The sequence below is a fragment of the Caloenas nicobarica genome, chromosome 1 (genome assembly GCF_036013445.1).
Source record: "Caloenas nicobarica isolate bCalNic1 chromosome 1, bCalNic1.hap1, whole genome shotgun sequence".
NCBI classification, from domain to species: Eukaryota; Metazoa; Chordata; class Aves; order Columbiformes; family Columbidae; genus Caloenas; species Caloenas nicobarica.
The window spans coordinates 95,164,904-95,189,488 of NC_088245.1; the positions used below are offsets into that span (position 1 = coordinate 95,164,904).

Consider the following 24,585-nt stretch of genomic DNA (forward strand, 5'->3'; position numbering starts at 1 on the left):
GTATACTTAAATGGTGGTTGAAGAGAGATTCTGAAAAAAATGTCTTTTGTAAACATTTCAGACATATGTAGCACTTAGTAATAGTTTAAAAGGTAGAATTTAATTTCTGAATTACAAACTTTAATATTTTCTTGTTTATTTCCCTGATATTTCTCTATTAATCAGCTTTGAAATCCATATACTATAACAGGAAGAAAAGCCTTTTGTATTTCAGATTTGTAAGTATGACAAATCAACTTTGTTTTGTATGGTGCCTGTCGGTGCATTTTATCCTCAGACAAACAATGGGTTATATGTGTTAACCCATTTGCTTTAATGGGTTAAGTCATAGTTACAGTCAACTAACACTGCCACACAGTTGTTTATTTATTTGAGAAGGAAAGTTGGGAGAGCAATGCCTTCAGATATTATTTGATGGGGAAGGAGCAAAGATGGAAAGAAGAAGTTCTCGAGGACTGATTTTTCAAGAAAGCACTGCTGGGAGCAAAATTCACTTGGGGAGCAGTGGTGATGGATCTCCGCAGACAAGACAGCCACCCAGAACACTGGGAATGAGTGGTCTCAAGAGAGATGTGTTTTACCATATACATTTGTTGATATTTATTCAGCTTTATGGCGAAATGCACTTGGTCTACTGCAGGTTGTCTGTAAATGAGAGCTTGGGTGTCTTGCTGTGCAGTGAAGAGGCAAGCACAGACAAAAAATCTCTGATGATTTTTCTTCAAATCTTAAAGTAAAAGCAGCTCGTAACTTTCTCAGTGCAGGTTCACTCAGCTGGAGCTACTCTTCTGGGTCATTCAAAAAACTTTCCTTTTTCTCCTTTCCTAGGAGCACCAATAAATACCCATAAGTACTTGGCATCCGTTAAAGAATATCTTTCATTAGACTAGACAAAATCGGTACACTAAATAGGAGCCTCACAGAATAAGAAAGATCCCTTCTATGACCAGCTGCATCTGTCACTAGAGAGGCCGCACTGGCGTATTGAATCTTAATATTTTCGCTTTGAAATCATATAGTGTGAAAGGAGTAAGATATCCTCTGTCCTGAGGTTAGTTTCCATGTCAGTGTTCAAAAAGGAAAATCTGAACATGAGAGCTGAGAAGACTGTGGTTGTTAAGTCTCCTGAAAAACAGACACAGCAATTACGGCATGGTCAGAGCTTTCCCAGAACTGAGAAGAAATTCATAGTATATTTTGATCTTGGCAGATTAAAGAGTCCTTTTATACTATGACAGATCACATTAGGAAAATCCATTTGGATAAGTGTTTGCAAACTCTGTTCTCACTTATGCAGGCTTGACCTGGGAGTGTCACTGGGGAGGAAAATAGAATATGTTTTGTCACTTGTTATTTGGATGCCACTGTTGTTCACTCCCAGGCAATGTAATTTTATCTACAGTTGTAAAAGGCAGATACAGCTGCAGTTTCATGACATTCACTTTTATGCGAGTTTAACTGGAAGCGAAACTGCCCATTTGTGTAGTGATCATGCTTTAAAAACAGAAATGTTAAAAAATATGTTCACTTTTGCATCTTCTGTCTGACTGTACAGTCCAACTTCTCTACCTTCTCACTCCCTCTGGATCTCTGAAAACACTCATTCATTTGTAAAATTGGAGTTTACAGTGCAAATCATTCAAATTAGCTAAACTACTTGTGGGGCTTATACGAAAACTTGTACTACAGCAGAAGTGCAGAGAACAGCATTTTTGTGGCTTTCACAGTCTTTATTTTGAACTGAGGCTGCATCATCCTTTAGCAGCCTGAATTTTCGTAAGAATTTGACACTGTTGTTGCTTCATTATTAAAAGATCCACAGGGCTTGGGTTGAGTGCTAGTCTCCTGCATTTCAACTAGTAGTCACTGGCTTCTTTCCTCATAGGTAATGCCAGACTCTGACTTTTCTTTAACTCGCTTTTATTTGGGATAGCAAATTGCTTGGTTGGTGTTTTTTGTTTTGGATTGGGGGTTTTTTTTGTAAGTCTATACCTCATAAAAAACTATTTGCCATGCAGGGTTTCAGTTACACTTCATTTTTATTTGTTGAAAAAGATTATTTTGTTGTTGTTGTTATTAATTTGATAAAGAAGTTATTATTAGACTTTCCCTTTTCAGAACTGGAAAATGCCCAGAAAGCCTTTTGCTCACATTTTCCGAATACAAATTTACTTCTAAATCAAGACGAAACATGGAAAAATTTAGAATGTTAGGTGAATAATGTGTGTAGTTCTGAGCAGATGGAAATAATGTAAAATGAAAAGAACAACAACAGCAAAAACCCAACAGTCTTGACAATCATAGCTGTTCAGTTCTTATAATGTTTTAAGTTGGTGGTTTAAAATTGTCCATGAACTATGCAAATAAGTTGGTGGGAAGTGGCAGAGGAAAGCAAGCCTACGATCAGTAGCTTTAAATTAGCTTGTTCCAAAGGGTTCTTCCACTGGAAAATTTTCAGGAAGTTTTCAAATCAGAAAAGATTGAAAGCTACTGATATAGGAGTTTAATGATGTCCTGTTTCATTTTGTCATAATTCTAGCTTGTTTCACTTCAAACTGTTAAAAAAATTTAGTTTAACGACATTTATTGTTTTAAAACAATTATTTTATGAAGATGCATTACACCGATATCCGTGGTTCACAGTGGGCAGACAATCATTTTATGTTTTCAGAGGATGAAAATAGATTGTGCTTGGAGCATAGATGTTATCTCAGTGATCACAAACTATCCTGACAATGTTATGTCTAGCTCTCATTCTTGCATCTTTAGTCTATAAAAACTCCCTAAATGAATCTGTAGAGATGAGATCTTCATGACCTTAAAAAGCTGGAAACAGTGAAATTAGTGCTCCCAACTGTTCAAAAATTTCTATCCTAAAACACAGGATGACAACAGCATCTGCTGGTACAAGTAAACAGTGAAGAATGGCACTAAATTCCACATCTGTGCCATTACACTCAATTTTTTTTTAATGTGCAAAGATGAAACACATCTTACATCTAAAGGCAGGAAGTTGTTATTATCTAAAGTACGTCAGATTCTGACATGAGGATTATGATGTTCATGTCGATAGTTTCCTCTTCTTCTTCGCTCTCAGATCCTTTTAGGACCATTTTTATGTTTGCTAATAAGTTTTTAAACTTGGCTCTTGCTTCGTTGGTCTGCAGCTCCACGTTACATCTAAATTTACTATATGTGGTACCTTACATACACGTTAGATACTACTTCTTTGTTCTGTTTATTGCCCCTGAAGCCAGTTTAGCCAGCCTCAAGTCTGCAGTTGTTTAAGTGACCATAGGTCTATAGCCACAGTGTCACCAAGTGTCAGCTCTGTACCTTATCTCTTTTTATCCCATGCTTGTACTCCTCTCCTCTGCATCCTATGTCTCCATTTCTCAAGGCCTCTGTTATCATACCAGGCCTGTATTTTTCTACACCACATCATTGACAGGCTGAGAGAGTTGGAGTTGTTCAGCCTGGAGAAGAGGAAGCTCCAGGGAGATTTTATTGTGGCCTTTCAGTACTTAACAGGGGCCTATGACAAAAGTGGAGACAGACTCTTTAGCAGGTCTTGTTGTGACAGGACAAGGGGTGATGGTTTTAAACTAAAGGAGGGGTGATTCAGGGTAAACATGAGGAAGACATTTTTTTGCACTGAGGGTGGCGAAACACTGGCCCAGGCTGCCCAGAGAGGTGGGAGATGCCCCATCCCTGGAGACATTCCAGGCCAGGCTGGACGGGGCTCTGAGCAACCTGATCTGGTTGAAGATGTCCCTGCTCATTGCGGGGGGTTGGACTAGATGAGCTTTGAAGGACCCTTCCAACCCACACCATTCTATGATTCTGTGGTTGTTGGGGAGTTATAAAATGATGATACTACCACACAAAGATAAGCAAAAGTAAAAACAAATTAGCCACTGAGTTCTGGGCAGTTGGAAAAATTGTTGTTACAACTAAACCAAGTTTAATTGCAGGCTAAAACAAAGTTGCACGCAGGTCAAGTAAAGTTCAGACAAAGCAAGGCTGAAAAGCCAAAGTCCTCAGCGTTTGCAAGCCCCCCTGCAAGGCTTATGGCCAGTCAGTAGTGATGGCAGTATGGTATTACAGGGCTACAGGGTAACAGTGCTACAAGGGGCAATGATGAACTGTGGTAACACGTTAGCTGTCATGTTACCACCAACCCATAAATACAGAGGTCTGGGTGTGGTGTCCAGCTCAGAAAGTTCTTAGAGTGCTTGTCAGCTGAATCTGGGAATGCAAACCTGAAGATGCTTCACAAAATACCAGTACTGTTCATTGTACTGGTTTTCTCAGTCTCTCTGCCTGCTCTCAGAGAGGACTCCAGACTTGATTAACCTTTTGCTCTGACCCAGTCTTCATATTCAGCTTTTGGTCCCACCCTTTTGCCAAAAGATACTGCCTCTCTAGCAGAGACAGTGGATGTAGAAATGTGTGCCCATACTGAGATGCAGTTCAGTATCTTAGTTTAACCTGTTGCTGAAAGTGGCTTCGATGAGACCGTGGACTAAAAACTTGTGTGGCTGAAGTGCAGGTACCTGTTTGCACCTGGGCCAGAGGAGCAAGACAGGCAGCTGTGGGCAGAAACATCGTCTTGGCTGCCTTGCCTGCCTTGAATTGGAGGTTTAACTACTGTGATAGGCAGCATGCTTATGAATTTCTGAGAGAGTGTGGTGGGAGGCATCTGGAGTTAGGAGGAGAAGCCAGTGTCACTGTTGCTTGCCTTCAGCATACAAAATCGAGAGTCAGATGTATCAGTCGTGAGAGTGAGTTAGTCATGAACTTTAAGAAGGAAAGTAATTTGAGATGCATCCTTCACATTTTCAGGCTTTTCTGTATCCATGCAAAATTTGCTTCTTAAAAAAGTGAAATTCGCATAAACTTGGCCTATAGTAACATAGCAGTTTTATAAGGCATGTTAGTGCTTGGAGAATTGACAAAACTCTGACATTTAAGCTCATTTTTGAGCACTGCAAGGAACGCAGCACTAATATTTGCCCTTTGTCTTTGCATAGCATTTATATATTTTTGTGGTCTTTGCTACCATCCCTTCTGAAGTTGTTATTTTTTTAAATAAACTTTTGAAGCCCACTAAACTGTGTCAGTTCTAAAGATTGATCAATACTAGTTGCTGAAAACAAACAAGCAGATTGTAGTTACAATTATTTTAAAATTGTTTTTAAAAGCCCTGGACTCTAGAAATGTGAAATTGGTGGCCAAAGCCTATAGGAGTCTTAATTTTTCTCTGAATTTGGGGCTGAAAAGTTTGTTACATTTGGTCTGTTAGCAGATGAGAGTAAAAGAAAATAACGTAGTCATAGCAGAATAAAGTGTTGCACAACACATACTGCAGCTATACAAGGACTTGCTACCTTCTCTGTGTGAACAAACCACTTTAATCTGTAATATATTGGAGTGAGGAGACATGAACCTTCTAAGTACCTGCAACATTTTTATTTGTAGGTGTTCATATGTTTGCTTATTTTATACATTAAGCTCATCAGAGTAGCAGAAATACCTTTAGTTACTCTTTCCAAACTTTATTTTATCTTTGACTTTTCTGTCTTAGAGCTTATCATAATATTCAGTCTTTTCACAGAGACATCATAATATTCAGTACAAGACATTTATTTTCTTTAATAGTTCCTTTGTTCAATCACACCTCAACAAAGAATATAGTATTTCAGTAAGGCTGATATAAAAAGCTTGGAAGCCTCATGGAAATTTTCACAAGTAAAGGACAAATTTTGAAATATGATATTCTAATAGAAAGCCACTGATCTTACATTGGAGAATTATTCATAATGAAATTCATTGAAATATTTCAGCGATATTTGGTTTGATTTCCTCTTATGAGTTCACTTCAAAGACATGCAAGCCACTTATGGTCTATTTTTTTGTAGGTCACATACTTTATTCATTCCAGTTTTTGTTACTGATTTAGGCCTTTTAAATTCAGCAAACAAATACAGCATGTTTCGATATATTCCAAATATTTTTCCAGTATGTCATAAAATCACCCATGTCTGTCGATACATGTAATCTTTCACACACTGTCATGTTTCAGTAGCTCTGCTACAAGTTAAGAATCCATTTAGTAAATGACATTGTCAGGTCTTGTTAGCAACAGTTCAGTTTATACTTGATGTGGACATTGCTTTTTGGAAATGTGGTGAAATGTATCTTCTCTTAAAATCCAGGTGCAGTTTATTCCATGTGAAAAACAGATAGGGAAATATAATACAGCTTTCTGTGAACTATTTTACTGGGCTTCCTTACATCTCCCTATTTCTTCTTTCTTACTTAAATTCTAGATGTATTGTCTACTGCTGACAATTCTCATCAGCACAGTCACTAAAATGAAGCTATTGTTGTTGACATTGAAGTGTAGAAATGTCGGTTTCTCTGAAGTTACCATCCCAACCAGTTTTTTCTGAAGAGCGTCAGTAGTATCCGTCCTTGTGACCTGCAATGGGCAGATAGTGACATTCTGAGACCTCTGAAAAATTACTTCTTCATGTTTTTTGGCTTTGTCGGGAAGTGAAATTATGGCTACCTTTTCTGAAAGAGAGCTGTCTGCAGCAGTTCCTTGCCTATAGCAGAAAAACTTTGACAAATTCGTGTATCTCAGACCCTGTCACTTCACTTCCTGCTTCCCCGTCTCGTTGGCCATGATCAGAATGCAGCTGCTGTGACCATGTTATGAAGGGCGGGGAGGATGTGGATGTGTCTGGTGTGCATGTGGGAGGGAGGTGTGGGGTGCAGGGGGGAACTGGGGTAGCACATCTGCACCCACCGACCTGGAGTGCGCCTGCTGCATCGGGCAATGCAACCCAATAACACGGTCCCTTTAGTTGTCCCTGAGTCTCCTCTTGCTTCTTCACAGTGCTCGTGCTCCTGAATAATCTTTTAATGTATAAACGTTCTTGAGTATATAAAGGCTGCATCTTGCTCAAGGCCCGCTCAGAAATAGGTTTATTTCTTCTTTCAGTGTCTGTCTTGAGGCATAGCTAATGGCTGACAGGTGATGAGCAATATCTTTTGCTCTGTTTAGTCCTGAGTCCTACTCAGCAATCCATCCATCCATCCATCCTCAAACCTACCAGCCCTACTCCCTTTTGGCTGTCATCTCAGCTCACATCTGCTTTTATCTGGCTTGTAGATAGCCCTGTGTGAAACTCTATACTTTCTTCTCACAACTTGGGCAAGAGAGCAACCCTAACATTGGGAGGCTTTGGCCCAGATCCCAGGAATTTGGACAGGATTTTCTGGATGAGTCTGAAGTCTTTGACAGGGCCAGAAAAGTGGGGTCTGCATGCTGTATAAATAGTTGTCAAGGAAAATATTTTTGGAAACTGGCAAGATATTGAGGCAGCACACACCTCCTGTTATATCTTACAGGGTGATCTTACTGTTAACCCACAGGGTAGGATTGATATGAAAAATGATTCCTTTCACTGGGACAGCTATCCCACCAAGGTGTTGAAATGGGAGCAGTGGTGGGAAGCGTTCACTGTTGTGGGCCTGTGTGGAGTTGGATGCTTATGCTTCTCTGCCAGCATCACACCCGTTGTTTACATGACTCCAGAAAGGAATCGAGGAAAGAGCCTTGCGGTCAGCATCTTGGCCCACAACAACCCTTTCTCCCATTTATTTAGAAAGATCAAGGTAAACAAACAAATCATTTTATTTTCCGGGAAGAAGAAATGAAAGCAGCACAAAGGAATCAGATATCTGGAACGAAAAAAAGTAATTATTTCATTTGAAAAGACATTCAATAACATGGCTATTAGACATAGTCTAGGCATGCATTGAGAAAAAAAAACATATATGGAGGAAAAATACACAAAACACAGTTCAGGAGTACAAAACAAATGTTGATTCAGAAATATGCATCAGCAGATTTGTGTTAGAAGCATAAGACTCCAGTTTTGCTGTGCTGCATAAATCCTGGTAATAACTCTTGTGGAATATTACTCCCACACTAACGTTTCTTTTAAATTTTCTAAATACTTGACACACTTTCATTTAATGAGTCAATTAGTTATGTCTTATTGAAAACACGTATTTTTAGAGAGAGAATTCATGCATTTCTGGTTTGTCCTCAGGTGCTGCTATGTATTTTTAGTTTATATGAATGTTTCAACAGTAAGCATAGGAATCACAGCAAGTCAGAGCAATGCTGTATGAAAATTAAGAGTGCTTGGGAGATGTGTGTGGTGTGGCCATGACCTAAGGGAGCATTCCTTCCATATGGGAAAATGTAGTGTCAGGAAAGTACATAAATGTTTAGACTGTGACCCCAGAGTGCAGTCCCCTTGCACAGGTGAAGCTCAGTGTAACCCAATGGTTTCAGAGCAGAATGTGAGATCTCAACACACAGAGGATAGTACTGACAGTAGCCTGTGATTCCTGGGTTGTTTTGACCAGAATACACTAGTTTTAATTAGTGCTATGTTAGTCTGTGAAATGGGGGGAGTATTATAGGCCAATAGATCAGATAGTTCCCTAGACTTTTTATTGTAATCCAAACTTGACCAAAACTTTTGACTGTAGATCTAGTATCAATGCTTTTATCCCTCCCTGTCTTCTGTGGTCCCTCTCTCACCTTGCCTCTGTGTTGGAGGATATTTTACTGCCATCCATCTGTAATCAACAGGAATAGGAAATCTTTAGTAAACGCTAAGGTCTAGTTCATCTCTATTACAGGTCATAAACTGTTGGCGTTTTTTGTTTGTGTTTTTCTGCCTCTGTTCCCCTGCTCCACCCTTTCCTACAGCAGGAGGAGCACAGAGAGGAGGTTAAACTGTTTTTTCCAGTTAGAGCATCGATGTTTCTGCATTGTGAGCATCATGATGAAAGACTGCTTTAGAAGAGGCAAGCTTTAGGAGGGTGTCCAAAGGACCATCTAAATCAGAAATGTGTTACCAGGCCAAACTCCTCAACAGAAAGTATGTCCCCTGTTCTGATGGGCTTTTTCCGTGTCTGTAAAGGTTGTGTGAGAACCCTGGGTCATCGGGAGAAAAGTCATCCCATGCACAGGAAACTTCACCACAATGTACCCAGGACGTTTCTTGTGAAGAGGGAAAAGATTAATTTGGAGTAAAGACCATTTGTGAGCTGTTTCAGTTTCTGTTGGTTAAACAACGGAGGAGGCTGAGGGGGTTAGACTTCAAACTGCTTTATAGCAAGACTCATTATTTTCCATGGCATTACGCTGTGCTTAACTTGATAAAAGCTGTTCTGCAAAATGAAACAGAGCTGTGCTTTTTCTTTTTTAGTTAGCAACCATGTGTTACAAATGCTCGCTTCCACCTGTGGGTGTGCATATTTTTGTGCTCATAGAAGTAGTACCGAAGAAATAGCAGTGTTGTGATGACAAGTGAAATTAAAACAATATCTCATTAAGAAGAATGCTAATTGTATTTCAGTTGTGAATATAGACTTAATTTGCACAAAAAAACCTAAATGGCCTAAATTGCAGTTTTCTATTAGAAGTACCCAAATGTATTGAAGAGATAAAATTGGGTTTTTAGATTAATTGAATTTGCTGAAGTTCATAGTGGGGAAGGATCAAGAAGAATGTTTGTGACTTACAGATTTCTCTATAAGTGGGAGAGAGTGGACAGAAAGCAAAGAAAGCAAGATACTTTTCTGCTGCTGAAATGGCCTTTTATCTAAATATCACTTAAAGGTTGCATTCGGGGATTTCCACATTACACAAATGTATTCATTGTATCTTGCCACAGTTTATTTCATTTTTTTGGAAGACTTTTCCCTGTTCTTGCTGAGGTCCCCGACTTGCTTAGAATTCCGAGGGCTTCAGAGAGTGACAAGAAGACTCTTCAGGGCAGGCTTACTTTTTTTTCTCCTTGGTAATCAAGATTCTAGACAGTGGGAGAGGGGGATGTTGAACCAGATTGTGAGGGGAATGTAGACTTCAGGGGCAGACTGAGAGGGGGAAATGCAGCTTCTTTGTGAAGCTGACAGACTAGCACCTGCCAAACTTGCTCTTGGTGGGGAAGTGATTGCAGTTGGAGATAAAAGGTCCATAATGGATGCTGGCTCCACTTACTTCCTTTAACCTTCCCAAGGGGCATGGTAAGCAGGATGTCCTAGACCATGAGGTAACTGAAGGAGAGTGAATGGATCTGCAGGAGGCGTAGTTTGTGTTACCACTCCCGTGAATTTGGCCAGAAGGAACAACCTGACTCAAGGTATCAGACTGATGGCTCTGGGTTTTCCTGTTGTTGTGATCTGTGTGAGATCTAGGACATTCATTAAATGAGACAGAAGAGTGAAGTGCTTGTGGGACTGTAAAAAAAAAAAAAATAGCTCTTGGTTGGTGTTGGTCTTAGCAGGCTTTCACTGGGACTTGCTGTCCTTTGAGTTGATATTCTGCTCTTGGGCTGCCTCTGCATCTGTGAGTGGTAGGGTAGATCCAGACCTTCACCTCAGACCTTGAGGCATGGTCAAGAGATTTCTTTGCATCTTCTTTGAAACAGCTATTGGAGATGGGATGCTGGAATTTGGAATTACTGGAAGATTGATCTTTAGCCAGCATGGCAAATCTTGTTTCACTACCAAGGTTTTCTATAGTTGGAAGTTAAAAATAAAAAATTAAAAAAAAAAAAATCTGTATGCTCGTTGTACTGGAGATGATGCTCTTACATGAAAGGCAACAGTCATAAATTAGCATTATCTGGCATTTCATCCTCTTCATTATTTTGTCCATAATCATATGAGTTAATAGGTTGTTAGCTGGAAACCTGGCCGTCTTGCAGATCCAAAATACTTACTGTTTCAGGTAGTATTCATTTCCACTTTTTTGTGTTTGCTAAATCATTTTCAAGCAGAGAAATGTTTTACTAAGATGTTATCTGAAGAATGCAATTGGCTGAAGGATCCCTCTTGATGTTTGCAAACTGATTGTTCAGGAACAGGAACTCTAATTTGTAAGGTTCTTACAGTCCAGAGAGTGGCAAAACTAATTGCATTTCAATAAGTACCCCACAACTACTTTTTCACTCCCTCTTGGAGATTATCATAAACTTTTAGTAGGATTGCATCTCCATTTTGTTAAAGCATTAAAGAAGCTGTCACACTCTCCCTTTCTCTATTATTCTCTTCATGTAGATGTACCAATAACATTTAACCTTCCACTGCTGTTGCATTTTCAGCATTGGCACGCCTTGTTACCCAGTCAAATGCCATAAACGCAGAGCACTATGGCTGTAGAAAAGTACAGTCTCAAAGTAGGTTTTGATTTAGTCTATAATTGGAGTAGCCTCTTTCTCCTGTTTACTGATGTGTGAATTGGAAAAATCCTGTTTCTTACAGTTGTGTAATGAGTGTCAAAAAGTAGATGTAAGAGTGTAAGGTGTAAGGCTTGATCTCATTTGACACAGGTTGGTTTATTAGGAGGTATTTTTTTTTTCCAAGAAGAGAACAGACCAAGCACTTTGTCAAAACAGTTGTAGAGATAAGGAGAATATTAACTTGTACAAGATAATCATCGGGAGATGATTTGGGGGCCCACAGATGATCATTGCTTTTGCTTGAGGACTTGCAAGCAGTCAGAGTGAAACTGAATGCCTGAAAGTTTCAAGCCCACAGCACATGGAGCCCTGCAGCTGAGCAGAGTGGCACTGGCTTCAGCCAAGACTGAAGTGGCATCTGGTGAAGATCTTTCCTTCTGGCCATGTGCTTTTGTGCCAATAGAGCACCAAATATTCACATAACAGAAGGGAGGCTTCTTTAGAAGCCTTTTCTGCACAATGAAAATGACCGTTACTGGTGTTGGGGGTCAACAACAGCTTTTCACACTTCTTCTGAAACCACAATTGAAAACTGGGCTTGCAGCAAAACTTCATGGAGTGCAAAGCTGGTTGTATTGTCAGCATCAACTGTCTACAACATTAGTAAGGGCAAAGCCAAAGGCTGTGTCTAGGTGCATGTGCCATCTTTAACACGGGGTTTGCCTGCACTTGAATTACATCAGCCTTTGGGATTGCTGGCTCCAGGAGTGGTACCAGTCTTTTGTACCATTGCAGAAACTGTCTGCTGTGTTAATACTGCCTTTAATTTGGTAGGAATCCTCCCTCTATTGATTTTTATAAAAAACATGATCATAAGGTTGTAATAGTTGAAACAGCTGTAATTCAAGAGAGTGATCAGAGGACCTTCCATTTGGATGTATCAGGCTATACAGTGAATAGAAGTCATCCCTGCCTGAGTTAGCACAACCGTGGGAGGGATCCAGTTTGCTTAGCTGCAGCATCAGGCCTAACCTAGTCATCTAAATTCTTTCTATAATTAGAGAGAGAGAGGTACCTTCATGGGGTGATTCATCCCGCCTACCTTGGAAAATGGTGACTCATTCTTGGGAAGTGCCTGTGTCTCACTGTTGACTGTGTAGAGAACCTGGGCGGTGAATCAGAGATCACCGATCAGATCGGATACCTGCTTGAGATCAGATACCTGCTTCCTATGCTGATTAGGTGAGATAAAACCCTTTCCATAAGTGGTAAGAGCTATGTTATTGGTAGGGCTGGCAATTAAATCAAACTGGTCGAAGACCATGACTAGACTTCCCCATCTCGTTTATTGTGGTATGGCATACACGGGAGATCTTAAAAGGCATATCCTATTAATGCAAGTGTACTTGAGTGAGATGGTACCACTAGCAAATACAAACCTTCAGTTAACCTGCAGTAGATTTAAAAATAATTCACTTTTCCTATATGCTTATTTTGTAGAAACCTGCCTTGCATAGTGATTTCACCCAATGGAGAAAGAACCCTTCATCCCGATCTTTTGAACATCTGTGTTTTTACACAGGATCTTTTCTGCTGGCAGTGACGACCATAACTCTTCTAAACAGAAAAATTTTGGAAGTTTATAGAAAAGCAAGTGTAGTAACAGATTCTGTCTTGTACTTAACTTACCATATACATTCCTTTTCTTAATAGCACCAAGCCTTTCAGTAAACATGTTAACATATGTTTCTTACAGCCATTCTACCCACTCACCAAATGCAGACCTGAAGTCAGTCCTTTTCAGCATAAGCTTATTTATTTGTGCTTTTGCTCTGACTGGCTATTGCTATGAGTAGTGCTGGGTGAGATCCAGCAGAGGATCGTACTCTTTTTCTATTCCCAGTAGACTTTAATATGACACCTAGTAATCAGAAGTTAAATTTACAGTTAATCTGAGAATGGCACCTGCCCCTTGTATGTGATTTATGCTGTATAAAAAAATAGGTTATTTATGATGATTATTTTGTTAATTTTTTAGATGTGGACTTAACTGATGTTACAATATGCAAAATCCCTTCACACATGAGGAAAAGAGCCCTCTGTGAGTATGATTGGTGTAAGTAAATTAAAAATGTATCAGTAGCTGACAAATCAATGTTGCAATTTAAATGAATAGTTGAGAACTTAGAAAGCCTTGGAAAGTTATTACGCTCAGTAATATTTCAATAGAAATAGTTTCAAAACAAAATACCTGACCCTATTTTAATTTCTCAAGGATTGACCCTTTTTAGGGATGTCAGCAATTACAGAGATTTTAGCTGAAAAATAACTGGACTCTTTAATTTAACTGTACCTTTGCAAACATGTTAGTTATTCTCTAACAAGGTATTTGTAGGATTTGGGGGTAGGGGCTATGACATCCTGCCTAAATCTCTGCAAGCACATTCTGTAGGTGTTCTGTTTCATAAGGCAGTAGGTTTAATGGACTTACAAACCATTAAACATCACATTACATAAAGAACAAACCAAGGAAAACCTATTGCTGAAAGAAAGGAAAAAAGTAGTAAAGTGGAAATACTTGGAAATGGGCAAAGACTTTTGGTGGAAGTTTTATTTGACCAAATTTTAGGCTATTCAGTACAATTTAAGAAAGACTGGTGACTCACTAGCCACTTAACCACTTGTACAAAACCAACCGGACACAGTCCTGAGCAACTTGCTCTAGGTGACTCTGCTTTTGAGCAGGGGGGGTTGGATTAGATGAACCCCAGATATCCTTTCGAACCTCAACTATCCTGTGATTCTGGAAATTGGAAAACTGCTTGCTTTGATTTTTGGCTATCACAAATTATACCTATAAGCAGAGTGGTGTTTTGTCTGCTGTCACTGAGTTTCATACCTTTTGGGGATGGGACATTCAGAGCCCTCAATTTCTGCTTCTTCCACTCAATAATTTACATTTTTCCTATTTGGAATTGGCTTTTGACTTATCATATAAACCTGGGTTGAATCACTGAGGCAAACTATTAGTTCTGAGTAGCTATAGACTGACCCATCTGGTGGACACACCCCAAATTCCTTCCTCTCTAGAATGAGCTCCCCATTTAAAATCTCCCTCCTAAACTCATGTAGATGGCCAGGGTTGTTTTCAATTTAGTTGTCTTAGATGCTTAACTTGTATCTGAATTTCAGATAGCCAGTGAACCAGTGCTAGTTAAGAAAATGCCTGAGTTCCCCGTGGAGAGAGTGAGATTCATTTGAAATCCTCCAGAGGGAGATGCTGACTAGTTATATTTAGAGACTTAATTTAGGCAGGTTGAATGTTCATTTGGAGGCCTTCAGACAGTTTTAAAATGCCTGTTTGAAACACAGATAAAAGCTAGATGTTTTATTTGATTAGACTGCATCTTGCCAATTATTAGGTTCCTCAACCTGAGAGGAATTAGTCACTCACCGTATAATAAACATTTCAGGTTTATTAGATTTTGCTCCTAATCTCACTTCCTAAATGAATGGAGTTTGTAATAGTAGTATGAAATGAATACAAAAGTTCCATAACTACAGTGCTAACGTGGCTGACAGAAGGAACATGCAAATTTATCAGCCAAACTGAAAGCATCACATTTAACAACACAACCAAATTTTCTATAGGCTGTGTGCTTCCTTGCTAGCATAACATTTCACTTCATAGATGTCATGAGGGAAGAACAATTGTCATGGATGTCTGTCAACCAATAAAGTGTAGGGTGAAGGAAAAGCACAGAGACCGCCATGTGCCACATCAATAGGCATCCCCTTTTGCTTTTTCTTTCCATCACCATCCCAGAATTTCAGCGTCACTCTGGCCCAGTAGGTTTTATTTATAGTTTTCAATATCCCTTTCTCGTGGCAGTAGGGCCTGGAACGACACAGCCCGCTGACACCAACAACGTGTCCTGCCCTTTTGTGCTGCGTTCTGCTGACCCATTGTCCCTTTGTCTTTATCCCTTGTCCTGCCTCTGCAAATAGAGGCCCCATCTGACAAATTTACTTGTGCTCCCCGGGGATTATGAAAACCAGGAAACTTCATTAAGGCTGGTTTAATAACTTAGACAATGGAGAAGAGCAGCTGGTCTGTTAACGAGTCTCTCTTAACCCCCATTCTCTGACAGAAGAGCCTTTCTTGCGTGTGGTACAGTCTTCAACAGTTTGCAGTAAAATGCTACAGATGTACATGCAAATTGAGTTACTCTGCATTGGATCTGCTTTGAGTGTTTTATTCGAGTGACCTGAGGTGTTTTTATGGCAGTAGGTTTGCTGCTCTTAAAAAGTACAGTAGCTGATCATGACCTTAAATTTGGATGGATGTTTTTGCTCTCTTTATTGCTTAGCGTGGTAATGTGAGAGGAATAGCAGCTGGAGACAACCTGCTGCACTCTGCTGCTCTGTAAGACAAACATCAGTAAAGCCAAGCAGCAAGAAAAGAAGGGTTCTTCATGACAAAATGACAGCAAGAGAACACAGCCCCCGCCATGGGGCGAAATCCCGCACCATGCAACGGGCCTCCACCATTGATGTCACCTCTGACATGCTAGGCCTTTCTCTAGCAGGTATGTACAGAATCTACCGTGTATTAACAGTGAGTTTTTTTCTTTTAATTGGTAGAAGATTTAGATGTGTCTGGTTATCTGGAGGGAATAAGATAAAGGAGTTATACTAAAAAAAAAAAAAATCTTAAACTTGACATTTTTAAAATAGAAGAAAACATTAACATTGGAGAAGGAAAGAAGGAAATAAGGAAGGAAGGAAATATAAACTAGATTTTATGTGATTCTGTTTATTGGTCAAAAATAAGCAGCAGAGGGAGAAAACGACCAAAGAATGTCAAGGTTGAGGAAGAGTCTAGGCAACCTCCTTGTTTGACATTGTATAAAATTTTCAAGAGAGTTCAGGAAGCTGAGAATTATCTCCTTCATCTTTTGTAGTGAGAAAATTAGGATTGTAGCCCCCAGAGGCTTTCTTTGATTAGTGAGAGAGACAAGTACTTTCAAACTTCTCCCTGTTCACTGATCACAGAGGAGACATATCTGATTCCATAATTTGGAGTTAATAGTGGCTCAGACACTAAGTGGCTTTAATCCTGCTGTTTTCTACTGAGGTTGGGCATTTTATATTCCCATATTGCATATAATCTTGCATAGTTTTACATATTTTAACAGGTTTTATCAAATGAGACCATCAAATAATTTTTATATACCAAAGATTAGCTTATATTTTAAATACCAGTCATGGCTCATTGACTTAATTTTTTTTTTTCTATAAAATTGGATTTCTTTCTCTGTATGACTGCAACTTGAGGTAAAGATTCACATGACAGCAATGTTTGCCTAATCTTGTATTAATTTTTCTGATTTACAGGAAACATTCAGGATCCAGATGAGCCAATTTTAGAGTTCAGTTTAGGTAGGTTTAGTGATTTTTATGCTAAATTTGATGATACATGCTATTGAGTATGTGTGCAGTATTTTAATAGTTTATTTTGAAGTGCCTTTGATATAGCAAGGATTGAAACTTTTCATTGATTTTTATGGAGATGTGGTACAGTTTTCTTGCTGCCTGTACAGTATCTTTTGATAGGCAGCCATCAGTTTGATTTTGTGATGTTTTTTGAAATCTGTAATTAAAATATCTGCCCTATAAAATTTTAAATCTTTACTACGTGAATATTATTTTTAAATGTTTATTTTGTTTATGTGAAGATAGAGTGAAACCGTCTTCAGTCTCAACATATCAAGCAGTTCAGGTTTTCAAGCAAATGGAAGATTTGCTGGAAGCACCATTTTAGGACAGAATATTTTCTAAGAGTTACCAACTATTACACATACCTTCTTTTTTGTGGTCTTTGCTGCCAAATGATAATATGAGATGCAGAAGTGACCTAATTTCTGGGACGGTTAAATTTGGACAAGAAGCTTGTGAATTCTTCACTTGAAGAAAAAGTGAAAAGTATATCCTTCATGAAAAATCAGTCTACATTTTCAACTGCAGCATGGTTTTCTTGGCTTAATAGTGGACTAATGTTTGGAAGGTTATGCTCTTAACAGTACATTTTCTCAGATGTATGTACTTGTGTTATGAGTAATAATCTTAAGAACTCGCTAGAGCTGTTAAGGTATTTTGAATATTTTCAGATAAATTAAAATATATAGAACTGCAAAGCTGTTTAGAGTACGTTTGAACATTTTGCTTGCCAAGGTAAATTTTAGTATTAACTTTCTGCATCTAGCTGAAGCAGTCAGACCACACTGTAATTACCTGTATCTGGCTAGCCAGAATTTGGCTCTGAAGTTTAATGTAATTGTGTAGAGTCATTCACTGAAATTTTTGGTACTTGTTTGCTACTCACCATAATCCCTTCCCAGCAGTTAAACTCCCAATAACATTTTAGAGGAAATAAATGACTGTCCTTTTACAGTGACAAGCTAGTTCTCCTCCTAGCAGTGCTGCTTGATTGATGTTCAAGCACTTCTCTTGGTTCTCGGTGGCAAAATGCAGTTTGGTAATGGGCTTAATGGAGCGTGACTTCAAATCAAATGCAGCCATGCTCATGAGATTACCAGAGGAAAACCTATGCATGTGCTCTGGTCTAATGAGCTGTGTGCCAGGGGGGTGGATAGGCAGGTGTTGGAATAAAAGAAGTTTAAATTACAGCCCTACACCTTGGTGCCAGGCTGATCTGATTGCATATTTATTGTTTGCATGCACAAAGGTGAGTGATATCTGCCTTTATAGTGTGGCGGTAGAATGAATATTAGGCCCTTCATGGCTCAGGGTATATAATTTGCTTTTATAAAAGTGTAGAGTCTTACAGCAGTTTGAAAAAGATCCTGAATCTAAATTTATTTATCTAAAGCTTGCAGTGAGCTGCTAACTCCATCGCTAGATCGAAAACCAAATAGTTTTGTAGCAGTGAGTGTAACTACACCTCCTCAGGCGTTTTGGACGAAGCATGCACAGACTGAAATTATTGAGGTAAGTGGTGAGGTACTCTTGGATTAGATTTAAAATCGAAGCTAACAAAAGAAGTATTTCTCCCTAACAGATATCACCTTGCATTAATTTTTGCCTTTTTTGTTTATGGTTACAGGGGACAAGTAATCCTATCTTTCTAAGCAGCATTGCCTTTTTCCAAGACTCTCTTATCAATCAAATGACACAAATCAAACTCTCTGTGTATGACGTCAAAGATAGATCTCAGGGAACAGTAAGTTTTCTTTTTTCTGTTGCCTCCTCCCTCAGTGTGGAGCAAGAAAATGAGAGGCAAGGAGATAAAACTAGTAACTTTTGTGGAATAAAGCAAAGGGGTAGCAGCATTGATCCTAGAGGAAGCACGATGGGTAGGGGAAGGAGGGACAAATGCTATGAGATGGGTTTGGCAGAGTGGGGAGCATTGCCAGTTTTCTCAGATAAGGCTTGTCTACAGCAAGTTTGGGAACCACTAATTTAAATGAAGAGGTTCTGTCACTTGTTCTCTTATGTTGTGGACCTCTTCACTGAACTAGGTAAGGAACAGGATCCAACACCCCTACCTGAAGGCCTCTAACCTGTGCCAAAAGTCCTTTTGAACAGAGCTGCTAAATTCCAGAAATTGCCCTGCCCTGACCCCTTAATGACTTTGTTCAGGGGTAAGATTTCTTCCCTTACGGAAACAAAGTTTTAAATGCCAGCCCTTCCATGTAGCTGCTTGAATCTGTGGGGCAACTCAGGCCATTTATTCTTAGCCTGTTGTCCAGAATACTGGTTCAGGCTGCACGTGTCTGCCCTTCCATGACTTTCTTAGGGGCAGCAGGGCTGTCCCTCTCTGGAAAGTCTTTCATGGGGAGGCTCTGGGGGGGAAGAAAAATACCTCCAGAGGAGGTAGGTTCTTCAGGAGGAGCAAAGTTTGGGTCAGGGAGGGACTATGAAGTGTTGACCTAGTCACTCTGAGCCTCATTCAGTCATTGCTTACAGTGTTCCTGTATTGCTGGGCCTAACCTTATATATATTGAGGTCCCTCTGCTCAAATCCTAGAGAAAGAAAAATGCTTATTGTCCTCCAGGAGGAAAAGGATTTTTGAGAAATTACCCAATTTATTAAATTTTAAAGGGTTTTAATTAGTTACGTATGGCCACATGTAATTATATTTTTGTTTTAAGACTTTTGTGCATAATAATTGTATTCTGGGCTTTAGTGCTGTGAATGAAGCCTTTGCTCATTGTAAAGGTAAATAATTACAATTCTGGTGATGATCTTATTTCAGATGTATTTGTTGGGTTCTGGGATGTTCACTGTAAAAGAACTTCTTCAGGAGAAGAATCACAGGTTGCACCTAACACTAAGGTTTGTAATATTCTTCCCCATTTAGGAATTAATTCTTTATTCTTGAATGCATGCTTAAGATGTGATGAAAACCTTTTGTTTGTTTTATTTCCAGGCCACTATTAAGGAAAAGCTATTTTATATTGCATGATAATTAAAACATGTAGAACAAGACCTTTCCAACATAGTGAATAATGTTAGGCATTGGTTCTAGTTCTAATTCTACAAGTCAATAAAATATTGTCAAGCAATTTCATTTTTTTGCATTTCATCCTATTACCTCAGCGTATGTGTCTGTGGACAGTGACAAAATTGTGTATTTTAAACTGTGCTGGTGTATAAAGAAACTGTGATGGGTAGAATGAAACCCAATGAAACAGAGGGTTGTCTTAGCTGTTTGGAATACCTTGGCTTAGATAAATCTAGGTGCTATTTACTATTTCAACACCTGCTTGTTGCTAAATTGTGTATTTGTTGCTGAATAGTGTATTTATCAATATAATGCACAAGGAACAGGAGGAGTCACGTTACAGCAACATTGATGTAATTTTCTACTTTAATTCATATTGGAAACTTTTGTGGAAGCAACGTGACTCAGGAGGGAATGAAAAAGAGGGTGTGAGTCTAACACCAGTCCTTGAGGTAGTGGTTCTAATCGCAGAAATCAAACTGCACTCTTGAAATCCAGTGTGGGACAGAGTTAAGCAGAGGGTTGGGGAAGAATGAAGAAAACAAAGTGAGATTATGGAAAGAGAGCACTGATGTGTAAATGCACGCTGTAATAGTATGTGATGAAAGTAGGACAGGCATCCTTGTCAGAGCAGACAAGGGGGAGTCAGTTAAAGGGGGAAAGTGTAATCAAAGAGACAGAGGAAGATTGTGTTGGTGGTATCAGCAAAATCAGCCCTAGAAACAGCAACAGAGGTAAACTTAAAGAAATTCTTAGCCCAGACACAACTAACAAAACATGGGCAAAGCTTTTCATGCTAAGAGATGCATAAGGTTTTCAGCTTTTCCACAATGTGTTGCAAATAAAAAGTTGACATGATTTAACAAGGGGGAGCAGATTAGGGAAATGAGTCAGAAAAGACACCCAAAGTATGATGTTGGTGGTACGTAAAATAGTCTGATTTATCATAAGTGTGAAGATGAGGGTGTTTTGAGGGAGACGAAAAAGAGGAGGAATATGATGGCAAGAGTTTCATGGTTGTGTTAGACATCGTTATTCTGTTAGGTGTATTCTTTCATGACTAAATTGAAAATGGACTTCAATTAAACTCTCTTGTTTTGGTATCAAGTATATTCGGATTATGAAAGTGTGAGAAGGTCTTCTCATTGTCTTGTTACCCCCTGGATATACAAGCAATGCCTATAAACATACTGCATGATTTAGCTACTTAAACCTTTTCTTGTAGTCCTCTTCTGTGCTTTTGTCTCAGCATATTTTTACACGTAAACAACAATTTAGAATCTATCTTAAAACAACAACATGAAGTCTCTGCCAAAATTACTGTGTGTCATGGGCTGAGACAGGATAAATGACATCCATGGTAGATCTGGGTACTGGTGTGGATCTAAAACCAGCCAGATTAGAGCTTTTACCCCGCTTGATTCTCTGTGTCTGAGTCACTCTCACTCACTCCCCACTCTGCCATGTGTTATACTGTCTCAGTTTTCCTCCCCAGCAGGGAGATGGCTGCTGATCTGGGAAGATGGGACCAAAAGTTGTGACAGCTTGTGCTGTGCAGCTGCCCAGCTGTTAGTGACCTCTCTCGGCTGACAGTGGCCAGGTCCCTGGGGGTCCCCAGCATTTGTTTCCATGCATCTCCCTGATCTCCAGGATCTTCCTCTACCTCAAGGATCTTTGTTCCATTGAGAATCTTCACCTTTTCCCCTAGACCATTTCTTTTCGGAATCCTTCTTTTTAGCATTGGCTTTTCTTTCTGGAATGTCAGGCCCCCAGTTTTCCCAATCTAAATAGTCTGTCTGCAGAGGCACAAGATAAGATCAGCCTCCTAATTGCTGACCTTGGCTGACTTCTCTATTAAGTAGAAGATCTGGGATGTGCTACTGCTGTTTAGTCCATGTATTATCCAAATTTAGCAGTTGCAGCTGTACCAGTAGCAGCTGGCAAGTAGCAGGCTTCTGATTGAGAGTTAAAAGGTTCGCATATGCACACACACACGTGCACATACATCCAAGTATCTGCTCCCTGTTAATGTTCACAGTTTAAGCTGCTTTTGCCTACAACAGGCTAATTGTAAAATCTGAACTTCTTCTGGTTTTACAGAAGTATTGAAACACATGCATGGATTTAGGTTGCCTTCCTTAAGGAGGTCCGTACAGTATCCCTGCAGAATGCAGGGAGCGTTTTCCTGTTGAAATAACACATTATAAAAATATGTAAAATGAAGTTGCAACGCTTCCTATATAAAATGTTCATTAAGTTTGAAGATTAATAGCCTTTTATAAGTGTTCCCTTGTTGATAAACAGGTCCACCTCCAAAAAAATCTCAACGCAGAGTGTTTGTTGCAGGTCGGCTGAAAGTGACCGTGTAGGTAACATTACAGTTATTGGATGGCAAATGGAGGAAAAAACTGACCAAAGGCCTCCAGTGACAAGGTCACCCGATACAATTAATGGAAGGGTGAGTATGAGTATTGTATCAGCTTCAGAAAAATGGAGATTGATTGGTAGTATTGAAATAAGTTGAGATCTGCTGTCAACTTTCCTGTCCATCTTGGTATTTAGTAGTGCTTTACAATTTCAAAATACTGTAAAGAACAGCCTAATGGTGGTGAAGTGGTTTTGGTGTTTTGCAGAGCTCTTGATGCTCATGTTTGGCGTTAAAAGTCTTGGGGAAAATGTTAGTTTACAGTGATTAAGCTGTAGCTTCAAGTGCTCATGCCCTTCATCAGAATATGCTTGTGGTATTGTGCGTGGGTGTACTTGTTGCATTGATAAACAGTTTCACAAAGAACTGGAAGACCACTTCATGTTGTGTGTTGGAAGTTGGCATTAAGCAAAGCTGTAATGGGGATGCTCTGGGAATTTCCAGAATTTTCACAGGCAACTTAAAAGATTTTAATAAAACTTAACATATTACTTCAATAGTGGAGTTTATTGGTGTTTTCCTGATCCCCAAAGATTTGTCTGAGAGCAGATATTTATAGCACTTTCTCAGCCTAGACATATGTTTAATTCTGTAAACCTTGTGTTCTGAATATTCTGGTGATAATTGTACTCATATCTGTGTAACACAGTCACAATGTGGATTAGTATCACTTTCTATCCAGCCAGACCTGTATCTGCCAGATATTGGTGCAGTACCTTTAAGCACTGTGGAGCTGTGCTAACGTGAAGTAGTTAATGGGCTGGATGACAATTTTTACAGCATTTCAAACTGTGCAGTAGAAGTAAATAAGAATATTTACATTGGAGGGTTTAAGCTCATTAATTATTTCAGCTTGCAATGTTTTTTGCCCACAGTAAACATATTTGAAATACTTATTTTAACCATCCACTGTGTTAAATATTTCTTTCAAGTCTGCGTAATAGAGTCATCACTGCATATTGCCCTGGCACTGAGGTTTTATTCTTTGCTATTTGTGGGTTTTTTTGTTTTTGTTTAGACTGTGTTGCCAGTTGATGAAAGTTTAACAGAATCTTTAGGAATGAGATCCAAATATGCTTCATTACGGAAAGATGCACTACTGAAATCTGGTAAGCTACTGTGGCCTATAACAAGTAAGCATTAGGCATCAGTAAAAGCTGATCTCTTGCTGTCTGCCTGTGGCCTCAGGGCGTTTATTTAAGCAGATACTTCATTTGAACAGGAACAGACTGCTGATTGAGCAGCCCTCTGAGGGGGAGGCATATTTTATTTTATCAACTGTATAGTAAAAACAGCAGAAGCAAACTTTTGTCATTAAGATGACTGTAGTATAAAATTTTCCATGCAATTTGCTAGTCTATTCTAAAGCAATCATTGGAGGGTGAGGAGTGGGACAGAGGAAAACAGTGGCTTTAAAAGAAATTTCTTGAAGAAAGATTCGTTTTCTGGGAAATTATTGCATGAGAGGAAAATGCACAGTACGTTAGAAAAATAAAAGTAGTTTAAAAGTTGGATGTGTATTTTATTTCCTTACCAGTGTTTTAAATCATTTGGAGGCTTTTCCTGAAAACGCCCAAAGAATGATTATTGCAGAATGACCATGCTTGGAAAAGCTAGACTGATGCCTGATTAAACCAGTTCTTTACAGCAGTGTGTTACAGCATGTTAGCGAATTGAAGCCGTTTGCTTTAAAAAAGGAGAGACTTCCTAAACTTTCAACTCAAACCTTATGCTAAAATAACATTATTTTAATTCTTTAGTGTTTGGTGGCGCCATTTGCCGAATGTATCGCTTCCCAACCACTGATGGAAACCACTTGAGAATCTTGGAGCAGATGGCTGAGAGCGTCCTGTCGCTGCACATCCCTAGGCAATTTGTGAAGCTTCTTCTAGAAGAAGATGCAGCGAGGTGAGTTCAGGCTGGTTTGCATGTATGATAATACAGCAGTGATATGGCTCTTATTTGAGTTACCAAGGAATGTATCTGTCTTCATGCACAGAGGCACTGAAGAAAAAATAGTAAAAGCTGCAAGTTGCTGACTGTACAGAATCTCAGATGAAGGTTTCGTTGGCTCATCTTTAGTCTCTCCAGACCCTTATAAATGCTTACGCTTCTTAGGCCTTTCCTGTCTGACCTTGAAAACTGTTGTGTAGATACCTGGCCAGCACAGATACTCCTTGTACCTAATAGGTGCTAATCTCCTGCCTAACCCTTGTCACGGTTCTGATTTGAGAGCCACTGAGGTTCAGTGGAGTGGCCTAAAAAGGACCTCATTGTCCCAAGTCACCTGACATGATGACAGTGCCCATCATTTGCAAATCATCATATTGTTTGAGAACAGAAAGGTGGGAAGCTTC

At 39.3% G+C, this 24,585-nt stretch overlaps 1 protein-coding gene across 17 annotated transcripts in view; it reads left to right on the top strand.

Moving 5' to 3' along the window:
* INPP4A (inositol polyphosphate-4-phosphatase type I A) overlaps positions 1-24,585 on the top strand; it is a 125,521-nt gene that overhangs the window by 62,906 nt on the left and 38,030 nt on the right. For 10 of the 17 annotated variants that reach the window (XM_065658526.1, XM_065658527.1, XM_065658531.1 and 7 more), the window contains 9 exons: positions 13,315-13,377; positions 15,647-15,865; positions 16,674-16,718; positions 18,169-18,287; positions 18,403-18,519; positions 19,555-19,634; positions 22,108-22,261; positions 23,247-23,337; positions 23,989-24,136. In XM_065658526.1, the coding sequence (XP_065514598.1) occupies positions 15,760-15,865; positions 16,674-16,718; positions 18,169-18,287; positions 18,403-18,519; positions 19,555-19,634; positions 22,108-22,261; positions 23,247-23,337; positions 23,989-24,136 (860 nt within the window). In that variant the 5' untranslated portion in view covers positions 13,315-13,377; positions 15,647-15,759. Of the gene's footprint in view, positions 1-12,457; positions 12,519-13,314; positions 13,393-15,646; positions 15,866-16,673; positions 16,719-18,168; positions 18,288-18,402; positions 18,520-19,554; positions 19,635-22,107; positions 22,262-23,246; positions 23,338-23,988; positions 24,137-24,585 lie in introns of those variants that run through there. The other 7 variants (XM_065658537.1, XM_065658536.1, XM_065658541.1 and 4 more) reach the window with 3 other exon arrangements.